This window comes from Sprattus sprattus, assembly GCF_963457725.1.
Source record: "Sprattus sprattus genome assembly, chromosome: 3".
NCBI lineage: Eukaryota > Metazoa > Chordata > Actinopteri > Clupeiformes > Clupeidae > Sprattus > Sprattus sprattus.
Window position 1 is genome coordinate 52,947,217 of NC_137922.1, and position 16,853 is coordinate 52,964,069.

General features: G+C 43.1%; 1 protein-coding gene across 1 annotated transcript in view; it reads right to left on the reverse strand.

Annotated features, from left to right (window-relative positions):
• Nucleotides 1-270: 270 nt before the first annotated feature.
• gdi2 (GDP dissociation inhibitor 2) overlaps nt 271-16,853 on the reverse strand; it is a 16,976-nt gene continuing 393 nt past the window's right edge. Inside the window, exons 2-11 of the mRNA XM_080834128.1 lie at nt 8,181-8,288; nt 7,855-7,954; nt 6,967-7,101; nt 6,238-6,436; nt 5,327-5,458; nt 3,203-3,302; nt 2,757-2,928; nt 2,393-2,537; nt 2,088-2,142; nt 271-1,784 (exon numbers count right to left, since the gene is read on the reverse strand). Of these exons, the coding sequence (XP_080690254.1) occupies nt 1,629-1,784; nt 2,088-2,142; nt 2,393-2,537; nt 2,757-2,928; nt 3,203-3,302; nt 5,327-5,458; nt 6,238-6,436; nt 6,967-7,101; nt 7,855-7,954; nt 8,181-8,288 (1,302 nt within the window). The 3' untranslated portion in view covers nt 271-1,628. The remainder of the gene's footprint in view (nt 1,785-2,087; nt 2,143-2,392; nt 2,538-2,756; nt 2,929-3,202; nt 3,303-5,326; nt 5,459-6,237; nt 6,437-6,966; nt 7,102-7,854; nt 7,955-8,180; nt 8,289-16,853) is intronic.

A 16,853-nucleotide genomic window follows, 5' to 3' on the forward strand; every position in this document is an offset into this window, starting at 1 on the left:
TTTTCAGTATCAGTAACTTCTCTCAACTCAGCTGTTTCATTAGAACATTTCATTTTCATGAGATAACCCTGAAAATAACATGACTATTGGCTTCTTGAAAAGTATTCAGTTATTAAATATATAGTTAATGTCTAATATTTATTCATTCTGAGCAGTCCATTGAACACATTAGCAACATTATCCTTGCCGTCAATATTAATTTAGGAGTCCACTCACACACACAGAGAAACAGATGAAACTCGAGAAACATCAAAGATTTTTTTTCCCACAAGTTCATGTTTATTTAGCAGTACAGAAATCATTTGAGCCCTGTAAGTACAACATTGAGCTTTTTAACTGTTCTCTTAAAAACACTAAATGCCTCCCCACAGGGCTCCTGTCAAGTCAATACTGCAGGCGACGTTTGGTCCTTTCTAAACACAACACAGATATTACAGCACAACTCAGCCACCACATCTGCCCCCATGCCCCCCGCCCATGCCCCCTTCAAACTTCAGCATTATCAACTGTCTGTTTGGGTGTCTAGGAAGAGAGTACACTCTGGCAGTACACACACACACACACACACACACCCCAAACTGTGCAAGCTGTGTAAGTGCTTGTTTGCAGCTCTGGCCAATAAAATTACAAGGTTTTACCTCTGTGGAAGCGAGCTGCGGAGGCAGAAAGCGAGGTTTCAATCAAACTCGGAACGCGACAGAGCTCTGGCGACAGAGCTTTTTGGGGTTGCTGCGGTAACATGATGCGAGCAGTTTTTAAGTAGCTGTGACTGGCTGTTTTGATTCGTCCTCTAAATCAATGGGCAAACTGCAACGGACCGCCTCACAACCCAGCAGTGGTTGCTGCAGTGTGTTATTTCTGATTGGTAACTGAATGTAGAGCTGTATGCCGAACAAGATTCAAATCAGAGAATCAGTGATTTTTGTATTTTTTTTAAATGGGGTTCAGGGGTGACATTCATGACATCCTGAAGCGAGAAGAGAAAGCGCGGAACTAACATTACCTCTACAACAGGCACGCACGCACACGCGCACACACACACACACACACGTCACACAGACGCACATCAACTCACAGTTCACGACCATAAGCAGGGGGGCATATTAAGTTTTTGAACAGACTGTCTCCTCTCTCTCCTTTACAAACCAATGACACACCCCTTCTCTCTCTCTCCCTCCCTCTCTCTCTCTCTCTCTTTGCCACTGTGTGTGTATAAGTACTTGTAGGTGTGGTCATAAGACTTGATAATACCGCTGGTTATTTGGCATCAGAGAGAGAGAGAGCCAGAATGACAAAGAGAGAGAGAGAGAGCTTTTTTTTTTTTTTCCAAACATTATCCCATCATTCCAGATCATTGCTGTTACCCCGATTGGAAATAATCTGATATCACCCTACCCTCTCCCAAAGCAAAATGCTAAGTTTGTAACTGAGTATCTGAAACTTTCTTATAAGGGCAAAAAGAGAGAATAATAATAAAAAAAAATACTCTGGATCATTAGCTAGCCCATTTCGTTTGGTTGGTTGTCGGTTTGTTTTGTTTACATTTGTGTTTTTTAAATTTCTGTTGCATTATTTTTTAACTGGAGATTATAACGGCTCGTTTGGGCAATCTGGCCCGCTAGCTCCCTCTACTGGTCAGCAGCATCGCCGAAGATGTCGTTCTGCTTGCGCTCCATTTCAGCAAAGTCAAATTCCGTGCCCGTCATGCGCCGGTAGATGTCCTTGATGTCGTCACAGGTGGTCTCAAAGTGGGTGGTGGCGTCGTAGGTGCGCGAGATGAAGACCTACCGGCCAAGGAGTCAGGGGATGTTTAGTGAGGAGATCACACACATAGTTCACAATTTCAAAATGGTAAATTTCCGAGTTATCATGTTCAAGGACATTTCAAAGATTGCACCAACAACCTGCCCCCATCCTTTCTCCTTCACACATACAGACAAATCTCACCCATATGTTTTAAACCAATTACGATTAGTTAGATCACAGCCACAGAAAGTTGGTTGTCTTTTTCTTTCTTATTCTCTCTCTCTCTCACACAGACACATACATACATACATAAATACACATACACTTATTAGGCATCTCACCTGGCTATCAGTTCCCATATCAGTTGGTTCATACAGGTCACTGATGCTCACAAACCTATGAAGCATCGCAAAGAACACATCAATTTCATGATACACACAGAGTACACTAGTGTAAAAAACACAGCACACAACATTGAATATAAAGAATTAACACTGTACAGAACACTGCACACAGTATATCAGTGTACAATACATAGTAGTCACACACACACACAACAAACACAGTACGAACACACACACCAACAATCAGCCACACACACACACACACACACACACACACACACACACACACACACAGCCCTTACTTTTGCTCAATGGGCTCCAGGAGGTCCAGTGCAGGTTTGACCTCCTTCTCAGGGTCGTTGGTCTCCACTGCGGTGCTGATGATGGCCACGTACTTGCCCTGCGCTGCCACGTTGTGTGCGTACGAGATCATACACACATAGATGTCTGCAGGGAGACACCCGAGAGAAGTTACACACCAATATAAATGTGTGTGTGTGTGTGTGTGTGTGTGTGTGGGGGGGTGTGTGTGTGCGTATGCATATGCGCATGTGCGTGTGTGTGTGTGTGTACGTTTGTGCGTGTGTTGTGTATGTGTGTTTGTTTGTGAGTAAGTGAATGAGGGTGCCAGGGTTCTGAAGGAGGTCATTTCCTAAAGGCCCATACCGTGTTTCCTGTTGACCTGGTTCTGGGGGATGATGATCTGGCAGGAGTTGGCGTCGCTGGTGTTCTTGATGGGGTGGTTCATGATGCAGATCATTCGAATCACCTGGCCCACCTTTTTGGCCCGCTCCATTAAGTAGCTGGGGTCGCAGATCAGCTGCTTACAGCGGGCAATCTGAGGAGAGCACACAGTCACACACAGTCAGTCACACACACACACACACACACACACACACACACAACACACACACACACAGTCAGTCACACGCACGCACGCACGCACACACACCCACGCAAACACAAGTTTAATTGAAGTGTTATTACATGGGCTTCTAATGAGCTCACATACTTCGCATGCTTCAGATGAGGAGGGCGTGTCTGCGCGCGTGTGTCTGTGGTGTGTGTCTGTGGTGTGTGTCTGTGGTGTGTGTGCGCGTCTGTGCGCTCACCTCTCCCTCGGACTTCACGCCGACCACCTTTCCGTTCTCCACAACGATCTCCTCTATGGGCTTGTTCAACATGTAGGTCCCTCCATAGATGGCACTTAGTCTGAGAGAGAGTAAACACACACACAGACAGACAGACAGTCAGTCAGAAGAGAAGGGACTTAGCTTTGTTGCCCTGTACAGAACAGGGTTGGAAATATGAAAAGACCATGTTTTGCTTGCACATGTGAGTGAATGTGTGTGTGTGTGTGTGTGTGTGTGTGTGTGAGTGTGCATTCATATGTGCAGTGTTGGGAAGGATACTTTCAAAACGTATTCCGTTACAGAATACAGAATACATGCCCAAAAATGTAATCTGTAACGTATTCCGATACATTAACTAATCTGAGTATTGTATTCTGAATACTTGGAATACTTCCACATTGAATTGCATTTTATAAGTGTAGGAATGCGGCCATCAAATCCTGCGTACTAAACAGGCCTATTCTGGTGTGTTCTACTGTTCCAACTGGCTGAATGTGTTGGGCCCAAGTCTCTCTGAAAGTGCAATTTTATTGTACTGTAATTATTATAATTTGCTGTAGAGGAACAAAGACTATAAGACCATGTTAACGCAAAAGAGGTTTTACTTGGTTAAAGTAGCCACAATTTTTCCTTTACAGTTTCTTTATTCTTTATTTTCTCAGCTGTGAAAAATGACAAACTAAAAACTGTCACATCAAAACAAAACGTAAGCTCAAACTGAATGAGATGATGGCAAAGAATATCATTTTTTTAAACTATGCAATCAAATATCATTTTGCCCACATGAAACAATGTTAAACTCAAAAAACAATATTACTTCTTGGTAATATAACAACAAAGGCTAGCAGCAAAAACCGATTCAAAATGTCAAAGTTGTAAAGAACATAGGGTGACAAAAGGTGTTCCTTTTATACGAATGTCAAATGAAAAAAGATAACAATTGATTTAACACAGAAATGAGGCTGTCAATTTACATGCATTGCCTGTGAACCTGAAGACCAGTATGTTTTGAGCCACCTACCTACATATTTGACCCACCTAGCCTACTCTATATGTCAACACACCCCAGTAAAGTGTGGTCGTATCTCAGCAGGAGAGCCTGCTCAAAGTGCTTATCTGTCATTTTGTTGCGATGTGGAGTGAAAATAAGCCGTTGAAAGACTGTGATTAGCCCTGTTTGACAATTTTAGCTAACGTTAGCTAAAATTAGCCTGTGTTCGCTTAAAAACTGAGGTTAGATTTTTGAAGAAGCATCAAGTAAGTTTATTTTGAATTAGCCAAGGGAAGCTGTAGTTTTACTGGTCACCGGGGCTAGTAAATCAGCACATAGGAGAATGTAAAGGCGCACATCTGGCTGATACAACTATGTTATAGCAAGATGACCAGTTAAACTAGCAGATGACTACCCTGGGCGAATTGAAAAATAAACTTACTTTTAGATGATTTTTCAAGTTGGAGGTGGAGTCTTTCGAAGCCGAACTGAGGTTGCACAGTTATATTCCGTCCTCCCTTCTCTTGCTTTAACATGAAATGCTTATTACATTTCCAGGATAGAAACGCATTCCTGCCCTGGCTCTCTTGTGCCGGCTCTGGCACCTGCTCCTCTTAAGACTCCATCAGCAGACTGATCACGCAAATAACATTTTCATTCGTTTTCATGTTGGGGCTTCTGGGAAATGCATAAAGTTGCCTTATTTTATTTAGAGAGTGAATAAACTCGTGAAATAGAGAAGTACCGTCATGTATTCCATTGATTTCAACAATGTAACTGTATTCTGAATACCATCGATTTAAATTGTAACTGTAACGGAATACAGTTACTCTTAATTTGTATTCTAAATACGTAACGCCGGTACATGTATTCCGTTACTCCCCAACACTGCATATGTGTGAGTGTGCATTCATATGTGTGTGTGTGAGTGTGCATTCATATGTGTGTGTGTGAGTGTGCATTCATATGTGTGTGTGTGTGTGTGTGAGTTTGAGTGAGTGAGTGAGTGAGCATTCATATGTAAGTATGTGAGTGTGTGCGGGTAGCTGCGAGTATGTTTGAAAGAGAGAAAGACCGTGTGTGTGTGTGTGTGTGTGTGTGAGAGTAGTTACCTGGCGAAGCCCTGGGGCAGCTCTCCGAGGCCATACAGGGGGTACAGGTAGGGACTCTTCCCATAGCGCGCCAGAGACTCACTGTACAGCTTGATCCTGTGGATGGTGTCAACGCACGGCAGGTCCAGGTATCTGAGCAGACAAGCAGACACAGGACATACCATTACACCCAGTGCTTCTGGAGTACTCTGGAACTGGCACACTAACTCTACTCGTACACTGTCAAGCCTGAGTATCTCTTGAGGATTTTCTATAACGTTCAGCTTTTCTTAGGCCAACTGTACTCAGGTCTCAAGGGACACATGATTTGGGAAAAGAGTGACCTGTTATTGCCCTGACAGAACTGGCAATTGTGTTGGGTAGAGATCAGGGTTTGCGTTAGCTGGTCGTTAAAATTGATTGTCCAGTTATAATTCTCATAGAAAACATAAAATGTCTCCTTAAACAGAACATTTGTGTTTTAACCAAAGCAAATAATGATGATTTATATCTTATTGTTATTATCTTATTGTATTGATTCATGCGAGTCACAGATCCAATCGCTTTTCATGTTTGTAACAGTAAGTGAAACATGTGCTGGTAAGCTTCAAATTTGTTTGGTGAAATAAAGACTTTCCAGACACCATGGTGGCAATACAAAATATCTTAGTGGAAACCCTGGTAGAGATTAGTTGTATATTACTAAATAAACAAGTAACGGCACATTTGAGATACGTCATTGAGTTCAGTGTTTGCGTAAGAGTGATATCAAGGGCCAGGATACATATCTGTGGATATGTGAGTAAGAGAGTACAAACACGTCTCATCAAAGTGAGCAAAGACATGCTTGTATGTACAGAGTTACTGTTTGGATGCCAGTCAGAGATCAGTAAAATAACTTGTGTCTGTGTGTGTGTGTGTTAAAAACTCACTCGTCTGTGCGGTAGAGAGCAAGGGCATGGCCAGTGAAGTCCACTACATCTTGGCCCAGGTCAAACTTCTTGTAAACATCACGCATGGTGGACTTTTTGGGGTCGACACCTTCCAGGGTCTTGGGGTCGTTCTCATCGAAGTTGGCCACGTAGACGAGGAACTTCCGGAACCGCCTCTTCTCAAAGAGACCCATTAGACCTGCAGGAGAACAAACAGCTTGGGACTCTGGAAGCTGCTGGCATGTTCTAGAAGCTGGCTGCTCGTGCAAACATCAAAATATCATCCCTGCACAAATCTTAGTCCTCTAACCATCTGGTTAATTTTCAGTGCTCTGTCCATGGTCACACTAATACAGCTATACGCATTCAATAGTAACAGCTAAATGTGTCACAAAATACAAGTAAACAGAAAGAAAATCACATTCATTTATTTTCAAGAGGGAGAAAATCTCCATGTAAACGATCTTGAACGATCTTGATGAAAAATGTAAGAATTCTGATAATGTGAATGAACGAATAACTTAAAAAGCCAGAATCCACGTTTTGTACCAAGACATTTTGTCCTGGTACTGTGAAATATTGTGAACTATGTCATATCTATCTCAAACTGAACCGTAGCGCATCCAGCTCAGAGAGGTAGATAAATAGAGAGTGAGTGACTACAATTTTGTTGCTTAGCCCTCCCATGTTGTCTCTGAGAGGCTGGTGCCTAGAAACTGTTTTACTCACTGGAGGCGAGGGCCTCGGTCTCAGTGGAAGGCACCTTGTAGATGCAGCCCTTCTTGTAGACGAAGCTGCCCTCGATCACCTTGAAGTCCAGGTATCGTGTCACTTGGGTAATGAGCAGCATGCGCACCAGTTGGCCTGCCAAGGGAGGAATCATGGGGTGTTATTACATGTTACAACCACATGGGGGAAACACACAGACGCACACACACATTTCTGGATTGTAGCTGTAGTTAAATGCTAAAGAAATACTAGGCATTGTAGGTGACTACTAAACACAAAAACAAAAAAAGAAGACATACAATTAAATGTATGTCACACCAAAGGAGCAGCGATAAACTAAGCCAATTTGTAATTATTTTAAGTGGTCAATTTTTTTGTCTTGGCTTTCTGTATGCATAGCACATTTCTAGAAATGGGGTGACCTCAACATGGAACGAACTTCTTAAAATATGCAGAACTGATTTGAGAGAGCTTTTGTGCCTGTGTGTGTGTGTGTGTGTGTTTGTGTGTGTGTGTGTGTGTGTGACTGAGTGTGATTTATGTGATGCACACTCTGGAGCTTTCCACATCCACTGGCCTTCATTCTGGTCATTGCTGTTGCCAGGGCAACCAGAACAGCTGGGCTATGGAATGCTGCAGTGGCTGGCACCGATATATTCATTCTGGCCACAGCTGGTGTGCATATGACTACAGCCATCTTGTGTGTGTGTGTGTGTGTGTGTGTGTGTGTGTGTGTGTGTGTGTTTGTTTGGGTGAGAGAGCGAGCGACAGTGAGAGAGCGTCTGTGTGTGAAGGAAAGAGGAAAGCGAGAGAACGGGGTATATGAGGGAAGTGTGTGTGTGTGTTCAAATATTTCAGAGTAATGCGTGAGAACTGAGAATGAATTACCGTTGGCCATGAGAAACTTGGGGATCAGATCCACATTCCAGTCACGGCCTTTCCCCATCGACTCAGGTGGGCTGCCTGGCATACTGAAGCGTTTGTAGAGCTGCAGACAGACAGACAGACAGACAGACACACACACACACACACAAACACACATGTAAAAGTCACATACTATATTTTATGTTTTAGCATTACTTTGTGCACACAATACACATTAACCCATGAAGTCAAAATCAAATGTTCCTGTTTGTTGATGTTTGGAGATATTTGCATGTGTAGGTTTTATTTGTCTGTGTGTGAGTGTGTGTGTGTGTGTGTGTATCACTTACATCCTCCAGGGGTGTAATGGAGGCGCTCTCTCCACCATAGTAGGAGTTCCGATCCATGTGCAACACCTTCTTCCCCTTCACGGACATGATACCTGACAGGATGCATTCCTATTGGGCACACAACGAGGAAGAGGGAGGGGTCAAACACTTTCTCGTATACAGCACATCATCGAACCCCACATTTTTATATGGATAAGCTGACCCTGTTCTCTTGCTTAAGAGGCTGTGTGTGGCCCATGTAAAGGTAAGCAGTGTGTGTGTGTGTGTGTGTGTGTGTGGTACAAGGAGAGTGTGTGAAGAGAGGAATGTTTGCGTATTTATATATGAAAGGCAAAGGAAATATGTGAGTAGATAAAAGATGCCCGAGTTCCTAATAGCTCTCAGTGCAGTTAGGATTCCTCAATGTCAGACTTTTATATTGGATCTCAAGCCAGGGCTGGTGTGTGTGTGTGTGTGTGTGTGTGTGTGTGTGTGTGTGTCTGGTTTGCATTAACAGGAGGAGGAATTCCAAAAGTGGAGAACTGAGAGCTCTACTTAAAATTCCTGTGTGGTTTTCCTGTGGAAGAACGGGCTTTACGGGAAACCTCTGGGTAGAGTAAGGATAAGGCCTTATCACAACATTAGCCACCAGGCATAGAAAATATATACAGCGCAAGTATTTAGAACACTTCACTTATTGTTATCTCACAACCTGATGCTCAAATGATTTAAATGTACTTTTATTTCTAGTCTCAGTACTTCACAATGGCAAAGTGAAAATCGGATTTGAGCTAATTCAAACGAAATAACTGAAATATCACATTAGCAGGTAGGGCTGGGCGATATGACGATATATATCGTGAGGACGATAGAAACGTGTCTATCGTGGCCTTTCTCCTCTATCGTTTCTATCGTGATAAACTTTTTTTCATTATACAGTCAGCTGGCAGCTTCAGTGGCTGCTAGCAACGTTTAGCAATCGCTGCTAGTTGAGATTCAACGGTGTGTCTCTGGTTTCCCTGGTAACGGACAGACGGTTAGCAGCTAGCCCTGGGTCTACTCTACCTTCTGATTGACGCTCTTTGCCCTGCCATCCACGGACAACTCAGTTTGACCCATCTCTCTGGACCATCGAGGTACTGGGTTCCAGTTTTATTGAGTTATTATCCTGACATTACACACACATACATAACAAGGAGCTCCTTCCCGAACTGAACGGCATTATACAAACATTCGTATCGCTCACACACACCGCCAGCACAGCCGCTTGCCGGAGCGGCACAGCACTCTGTGGATTGACAAATACGTCATCGTACGTATTCTGAGCTGTGACCATCGACTTTTGAACTCTGAACTCATACATCTATTCGGAACACAAAGAACTGTAAAATACATCGGGATTGTATTGCCATATTGTTATATTGTTATTGCATTAGTTAAGTTGTTTATTGATTGTATATTTATAGCAAGCGTGAACGAGAGAGTGATTGGGCATTAGGCCACTGATATTGAATGGGTATGAAAATAGTTATTAAAGCAAATATTTAGAGTAGGTTCATTGAATGTATCTATTTATAATAATTAATATTAGTACATGTCTTATTTAATACTGAATGGCTTTTATCTCTTCATTATATTTAATATTAGTCAATATTACAGGGGAGTGAGATCTGAGTTACACTCACTCTATACACATCATTTTAGTAGCGGATTAATGCTCCCGCTACATTTTTTCCATTATTATATCATTATCGTGATATATATCGATATCGTGATATAAAATAATCCATATCGTGATATATGTTTTTTTTCCATATCGCCCAGCCCTATTAGCAGGGTTTCCGTCCAACTAATTTGCATATTTTAAGCACATTTGGCTAAAGAAGGTGTGAATCTGTGTGCATTTCCATCTGCTGTGTAACACAAGTTATTAAAGGACACTCTCTAAAGGGAGGAGTTGGGAGAACAGCTGTTGGATCAAAACGCAGGGTTGTCAGATTACTTTATGGGAAGGACCTAATAAAACTGAAACAGATACAAATGTATGCGGATAAACCAATTTGCATCAACCTTAGTCACACCAGGAGTTAGTCGAACCCCCTCTAACGAACCAATGTCTTATTAGACTTCAAATTCACGCACATTTTAAGTGTTTCCACTCAGGATTCCCTATCCGAATGGTGAAATTAAAAAGTTGGAAGGAAAACCAGCTATTGACCTAAGTATTCAGACCCTTTGCGAACACTTATCAATTTAGCTCAAATGCCTCCCATTTCGCTTGATCGTCTTTGAGATGCTTCTCCACCTTGATTTTAAGCCCACCTGTGGTCAATTCAACTGATGAGGCCATGATGGCGACAGGCACACACTGTAAACAAAGGCGGGGCAAGTATGGAAGTCTCTGCCCTAAGCTAAGGCCAAACCCACAACAGCAAGCGCTCCCTGGCACCTTCCTTGCCAGTGCGGCGTCGGTGGTGAAGCAGCTGGAGGAACTAAAGGTCTGGGCCCTCACACAGAGAGGGATGAACTAAAGGTCTAGGCCCTCACACAGAGAGGGATGAACTAAAGGTCTGGGCCCTCACACAGAGAGGGATGAACTAAAGGTCTGGGCCCTCACACAGAGAGGGATGAACTAAAGGTCTGGGCCCTCACACAGAGAGGGATGAACTAAAAGTCTGGGCCCTCACACAGAGAGGGAGGAACTAAAGGTCTAGGCCCTCACACAGAGAGGGAGGAACTAAAGGTCTAGGCCCTCACACAGAGAGGGATGAGCTAAAGGTATGGGCCCTCACACAGAGAGGGATGAACTAAAGGTCTGGGCCCTCACACAGAGAGGGAGGAACTAAAGGTCTAGGCCCTCACACAGGGAGGGATGAACTAAAGGTCTGGGCCCTCACACAGAGAGGGCTCACATACTGTAGCGTCATGTTACTTTGCCCTGTATCAGCTGACCCTGCTCTCTAGACACACTGCCCCTGTTGTGAGATCTTGTCCAAACCTATGCCCATGTTCCTCTGTGTGTACCTATGTTCCTCTACCTATGTTCCTCTGTGTGTGCCTATGTTCCTCTGACCATGTTCCTCTGTGTGTACCTATGTTCCTCTGTGGGTGCCCATGTTCCCCTGTTTGTGCCTATGCTCCTCTGTGTGTGCCTTTGCTCAGGTGTCCTCCACCCCATCAAATGCTACTAGGCATACATGCCTATTTTTCTATTAAGAAAAAAAAATGCTTATTTATCCGTCTCCAACCTGACAGAGCTTGAGAGGATCTGCAGGAAAGAATGGCAGAAAATCCTCAAATTCAAGTGTGCAAAGTTTGTTGTGTCATACGCGAAACGACACAAAGTTACAAATGCTGCTAAACGCGCTTCAACTAAGTACTACCTAAAGGGTTTGAATACTTATGGCAATGTGATATCTTAGTTTTCCATTTTTTAAAGAATTTGCAAACATTTCTAAAATCCTGATTTTGCATCGTCATCATGGGGTATTGAGCAAAGACTGGTGAGGGAAAAAAATAATACAACAACATCAAATGTAAAAGAAGTGAATACTTTCTGAACGCATTGTATACACGCACACGTGCACAGACACACAGGGTTAGGGAATGCTATAGATTACGGTTTTCGGTTTGCAGCTGGATTCAGAAAATTTGAATGAATCATTCCAGGTCAGTGAACAAATTATTCTGGGTCAAAGAATGAAGTATTTTGATGCATGAGTCTTGAAGGGTCTGCTTCCTGGACTTGGCTGTGACACTTTAGATTAAAGGCTTGACATAAATACAAATTCTGGCTTAATTAACAACTGAGAGAACCAAGGTTAGTTGCAGGGCTGTATATTGTTTTGACAAGGACTACTTGGCAAGGGTATAGGTTGGCACTATAGGGGTTAGCCTCAATGGGCTAGGACCAAGTTACATTGCAAACTCCCTTGTCAAATACTTGCCCTCTAGAACACTGCAATCATCTAATGCTGGTGTATTGGAGGTCAGCAACAGCCATAAGAACATTTGGGGATGCAGCCTTTCTCAATTATGCCCCAAAGCTATCGAACACACTGCCTTTAGATATCAGGGAAGCTAGCTCGCTAAACATTTTTAAAAGAAAGCTAAAAAACGTATCTCTTCACCTTAGCACTTAACTAGCTACAACGATAGAATGTTATATTAAGGAGATAAATAACCTATATCACTGCAGTTTTATTAATTGTTTGTCTTATGTTATTCAGTTTATTTTATCTTTGCACTCCATAGTGCTATACAAATAAAGTTTATTCTTATTATTATCATTATAAAAAGAGGTTCTGTTTTAGCTTCTGGAGGTGGATGGCCTGGTTACATGAATGGGCAGAAGACTACAACCATTCTGGATTAGATAAAAGGTGATTTACTAGTTGCAACACCATTCACAAAGCGTCCAGGTACATGTGTGTGTAGGTGAAGGAGTCCAAGCCAAAGGCTATAATGAGCTTAAAATAACACCTCAACGTCATGTGATGCCAAAAGGGGACTTTGCATACGGACACACACACACACACACACACACACACACACACACACACACACACACACACACACAGTACTGTGCAGGATTACAAACTCATAAAGATATCCATGTTCATACAAAGAGATATTAAGCCTGAGTAAAATCTGAGGAATTCATTGGACGTGTGAAGACTTTTCTACAGCATAAACATCGTAAGCCAACGTAGTCAAATGTTTAAACTATGTCTGTGTAGGATCAACATCTAGCATTGAAGCTCTTACTCTCAGACCAAAGCAAAACCAACAGGAAGTGTTGAGATTATTTTTATCACATTCTCTTCCTCTCTCATATACACACACAGAGAACCAATTTTGTACTAGAGTGGGAAGTTACAGTGAGAGACAGTGGCTTTGAAGGGTCAGAGCAATACAAAAAGAAAAATGTAGAGGATGAAACCAGACTATCAAATCAGTTCACACAGACAATTTACTATCCCATCTCTAATGTCAACATAAAGCCACTTCCTTATTTTCAAAACAACACAAGTCACTATTACACTCACACACACACACACTCTATTCTCCAAACTCAGGATGTTGTCACTCAACTGGTCCATCAAACACCCGCAGCTTCCTAACTGCTGAGTGAGGACCCATGAGATGGACAGCACTGAAATCTGCCTGCCTTAAAAAATAAACTGCTGTGCCCACAAGCAGAGAACACCAAGAGTGCTGAGTTTGACTGCGGCTCAGGTGAAAACTGGCGATGCTGCTGTGGTTACTGAGCAACAAAAGAAATGCAGAGCCTCGACACACGGATTCAACGATCTGCACACTAGGATGGAGGATTATGGGTAACCGTGTATGACACAGGCCCAGAGTAACAGGAAGCCGAGATCTAGCGTATGCATTGTCAGAGTCAACATGGTGCAGCACAACATAAACTTGCCCTCATTCCACCTCTGATGTGTGTAATCTACCTGGACTCCTAGGATCATGATAGCCCACGCTGTATCTAGAACTCTCCCGTGGCCTGTAATCAACCTCTTAAAAAATAAATATATAGTATCTTTTTTTTGAAAATCAACACCGCTTGGATCTATATCAATCAATAATATCCCTGTTTGCCATATATTTTTTGCTCCTATGGTACTCCTGTGGTGGCCAGGTCTTAGGATGTTATCAATGAATATCTAAATCGTAAATCATAGAACAAGTGGGAGGATGCCACTTAAATAGAGACTGTATAAGAGTGTGGCCTATGCCTCTGGGCGTGGTCTGCCTCGCCAGTTTCAATTCATGTGAAAGTAGCACTTGTGATACTTTTCAAAGACGGCACATTTCAGTGTCGTTGTGCTAGTAAATCAGTCATGTTAACTAGTCTTTATTTGTATTTGTCTAGCGATCGCCACTCCAACTCTCAAATTCAGCATCTGTTGCTTATAACTCCTAAAGTGCCCTTTACATCCCCATAAACAGAGTCAAACCTGCAGTGGAGAGTTGCTATGTGTTGCTGAACAAGAGTAACTCTGAGGACAATGACAGCTTTGAGCTGATCCCAGTACAGCACAGACATGCATGGTGCCATGCTCAATTGTGCTCGGTCATGAGAAGGTGCTGTGACTGACATGTGACTCGTAAAGTGTCTATGGGTGTGTGTTGACGCAGGAAGAATGAAGCATCAAGAGACTGTGAGACCAATTATAGCTAGAAAAAGATGAGAAGAGAGGCTGAACTCTGTGTTTACAGGTGCTCAACACAACCAAAGTTATTACATACAAAACCTATGATTAGCCCACCCTTAACAAAAAAAAAACACTGAACACAGGCCGTTTTTGTTGTTATAAAGCTGTAAGCAGACATTCCAGCAACCTTCTACAGTCATTATGACACACAGACTACCTGGCCAACCAAAACACCCTCATATTCCTGTTTGAAACACTGACCCATACCCAACCCTCCTCCACACAACAAAACCCTGGAATATATCTTTTCCTCCAGCACACGGATGGTCAGCTGACGTCAGGTGACGGGACGTGACGTGACGAGGCAGTATGCACTGGCCCCATTCTGCTCTGTTACTTATGGTTAATGATGGACAAGTAACCAATGAAAGAGCAGCAGGTGAGAGAGCCAGCATGTTAAACCTAAACGGAGTGGCCATTAAAGACTACTGACAGGGCAGAGCAAGAGCTAGAGCTCTCCCCAGACCAGGCTGCTGGGCAAAACCACTCCTCACCCGAGTTCTCAGGTTCAAAGGACCGGGAGGTGGAGGATTTGTTTCTTTCTGTCACTGGCATTTTCGCTCGACTCTTTCATGCTGGCCTCCTGCCGGGCTCTGATCTATCGGTCTGCTCTGACTGGCTGATGGTTTATTGGTCCAAAGGGGTTACATTTGATTGGCTGTTGGTCTTGGACAGTTATTGCTGACTGCCTTGCTAATACCCAACATCACTCTCTGTTTACCCTTTTGATTACTAATGAGTCAGACACCACAAATACAAAAATCTATTAACCTACACTCCCTCCCCAAAACAGATTGGGAGATCATAGAAAAGAAAATGAAATCAAGAAAGAGAAGAAAACAACACAGAGAGAGGAATAAAGAAAAAATGAGTGAAGGATTCAAGTAGCAGCAAGTAGCAACAGGCTGCTCTTATCCAATAATCTGCAGCCTTAAAGAGGCGTGATTGGCTCAGATTGTTTTCAGCTCTTCCTACGCTTTGGCTCTTTCCATCACTCTGATGCCCTTTCTGCCCTGACCCGGGGTCAGTCGAGATTCTGTGGGCAGAGGAGCCAGTCTCAGTCTTCAGTTCTGGGAACAGGAAGTAAGTCTAGCAGAGCCCCCACTCCTCTTGGCACAGAGAAGGGAGCTTCTTAGAACTCCCCTTCACTTTCACTTCCCCTACAGAGGAGGAAAACACCCCACCCCACACTACACTACACTACTACAACTCCAGGCTACATAACACATACACCCTGAAATGTGGTCTCTTCTATTTGTCCCCAAACGTGACAAAAAAGGGGGGGGAAACACCACACAGCACACTTCCTAACCAGCTTCCCCTTTCCTGTTGCAACTGCAGACTGGAATGTGATAGAGGAGGTGCGAGCAGTATTGAAAATGTTGATGACTGAGAGAGAATGCATGAGAAGGCAGTTTTGCATGCAGTTTAGATATGAGAGCCTAATCGACTACATCATGAAACTCCCAGACAGGCACGTTAAGTGCATTCATTCGTGCATCAGGATTGGCAGCGGGGTCTGACAATCATTCCAGACAAATGCGGCCACCCGACTATCAGCAGACCGGAAGCCGTTAGCAGCCCGTCCACAGGAGCAATCTGGTAACTTACAGTAACTCTTATCACGAGTTCTTCCATCTCATGGTTTCAGCGGAGACACAAATTCGAGCCTTACTGAAGAGTTGACAAACTGCTGAATCTCCATTTAAACCCATATCCATAACTGGTGACTTATTTTTAGGGTGGGCGATTCGAGATCTTACCGGCAACACACAGCCTAAAAGGCATTGTGTTCAAGTCAAAGAAAACATCCGGAACGGAACAGCAAGCTATTAAAATATCTGTGCCGACAAAAAATATATATGACACATAGCTTAACCACACACGTTAACATCGTAAGGGGACGTGTAAGGTCAAGTGAAAAAGTACCGGGCGTGACTGTTTACGCACTATTACGTTACTTCAACAGTGAGTGAACTTTTCCAGTGCACTGGATTCGTCGGGCTCGAAGTTTGAAAACCTCTCCCCACCCAGGCTACTCCTTTTGGATAGACATGACTTGACTCACAGTTACTATCGTTAGCCAAGTGAGCCGCATTTCCCTATTTAGTTGCACAAAGTCAACACCCAACCAGTCATACATCTACGTGACTGCATTGCAAGTGCTCTATACGTCTAGCACCAACACGGTCCAAAATCACGTTACGTTAACTATAGACAAGTCACATAGCGCGTCAAGTTGGCCTTCACATATGTGACATGACATAGTATCTTCAAAATTGACTAGCAAGCGAGCTAGTTAGCTAGTGAAGCTTTGGAGCTAATCTGTTCAAGTGGCTGCGTTAGCTTACTCCAATTAAGTTTGAGCATATTAATTTTCATTTAACAACTCATAACCACCTTACGTTACAACAGATGACGACATACATCTATATTTCATAAAAAGATAGACAAAAATCACTGC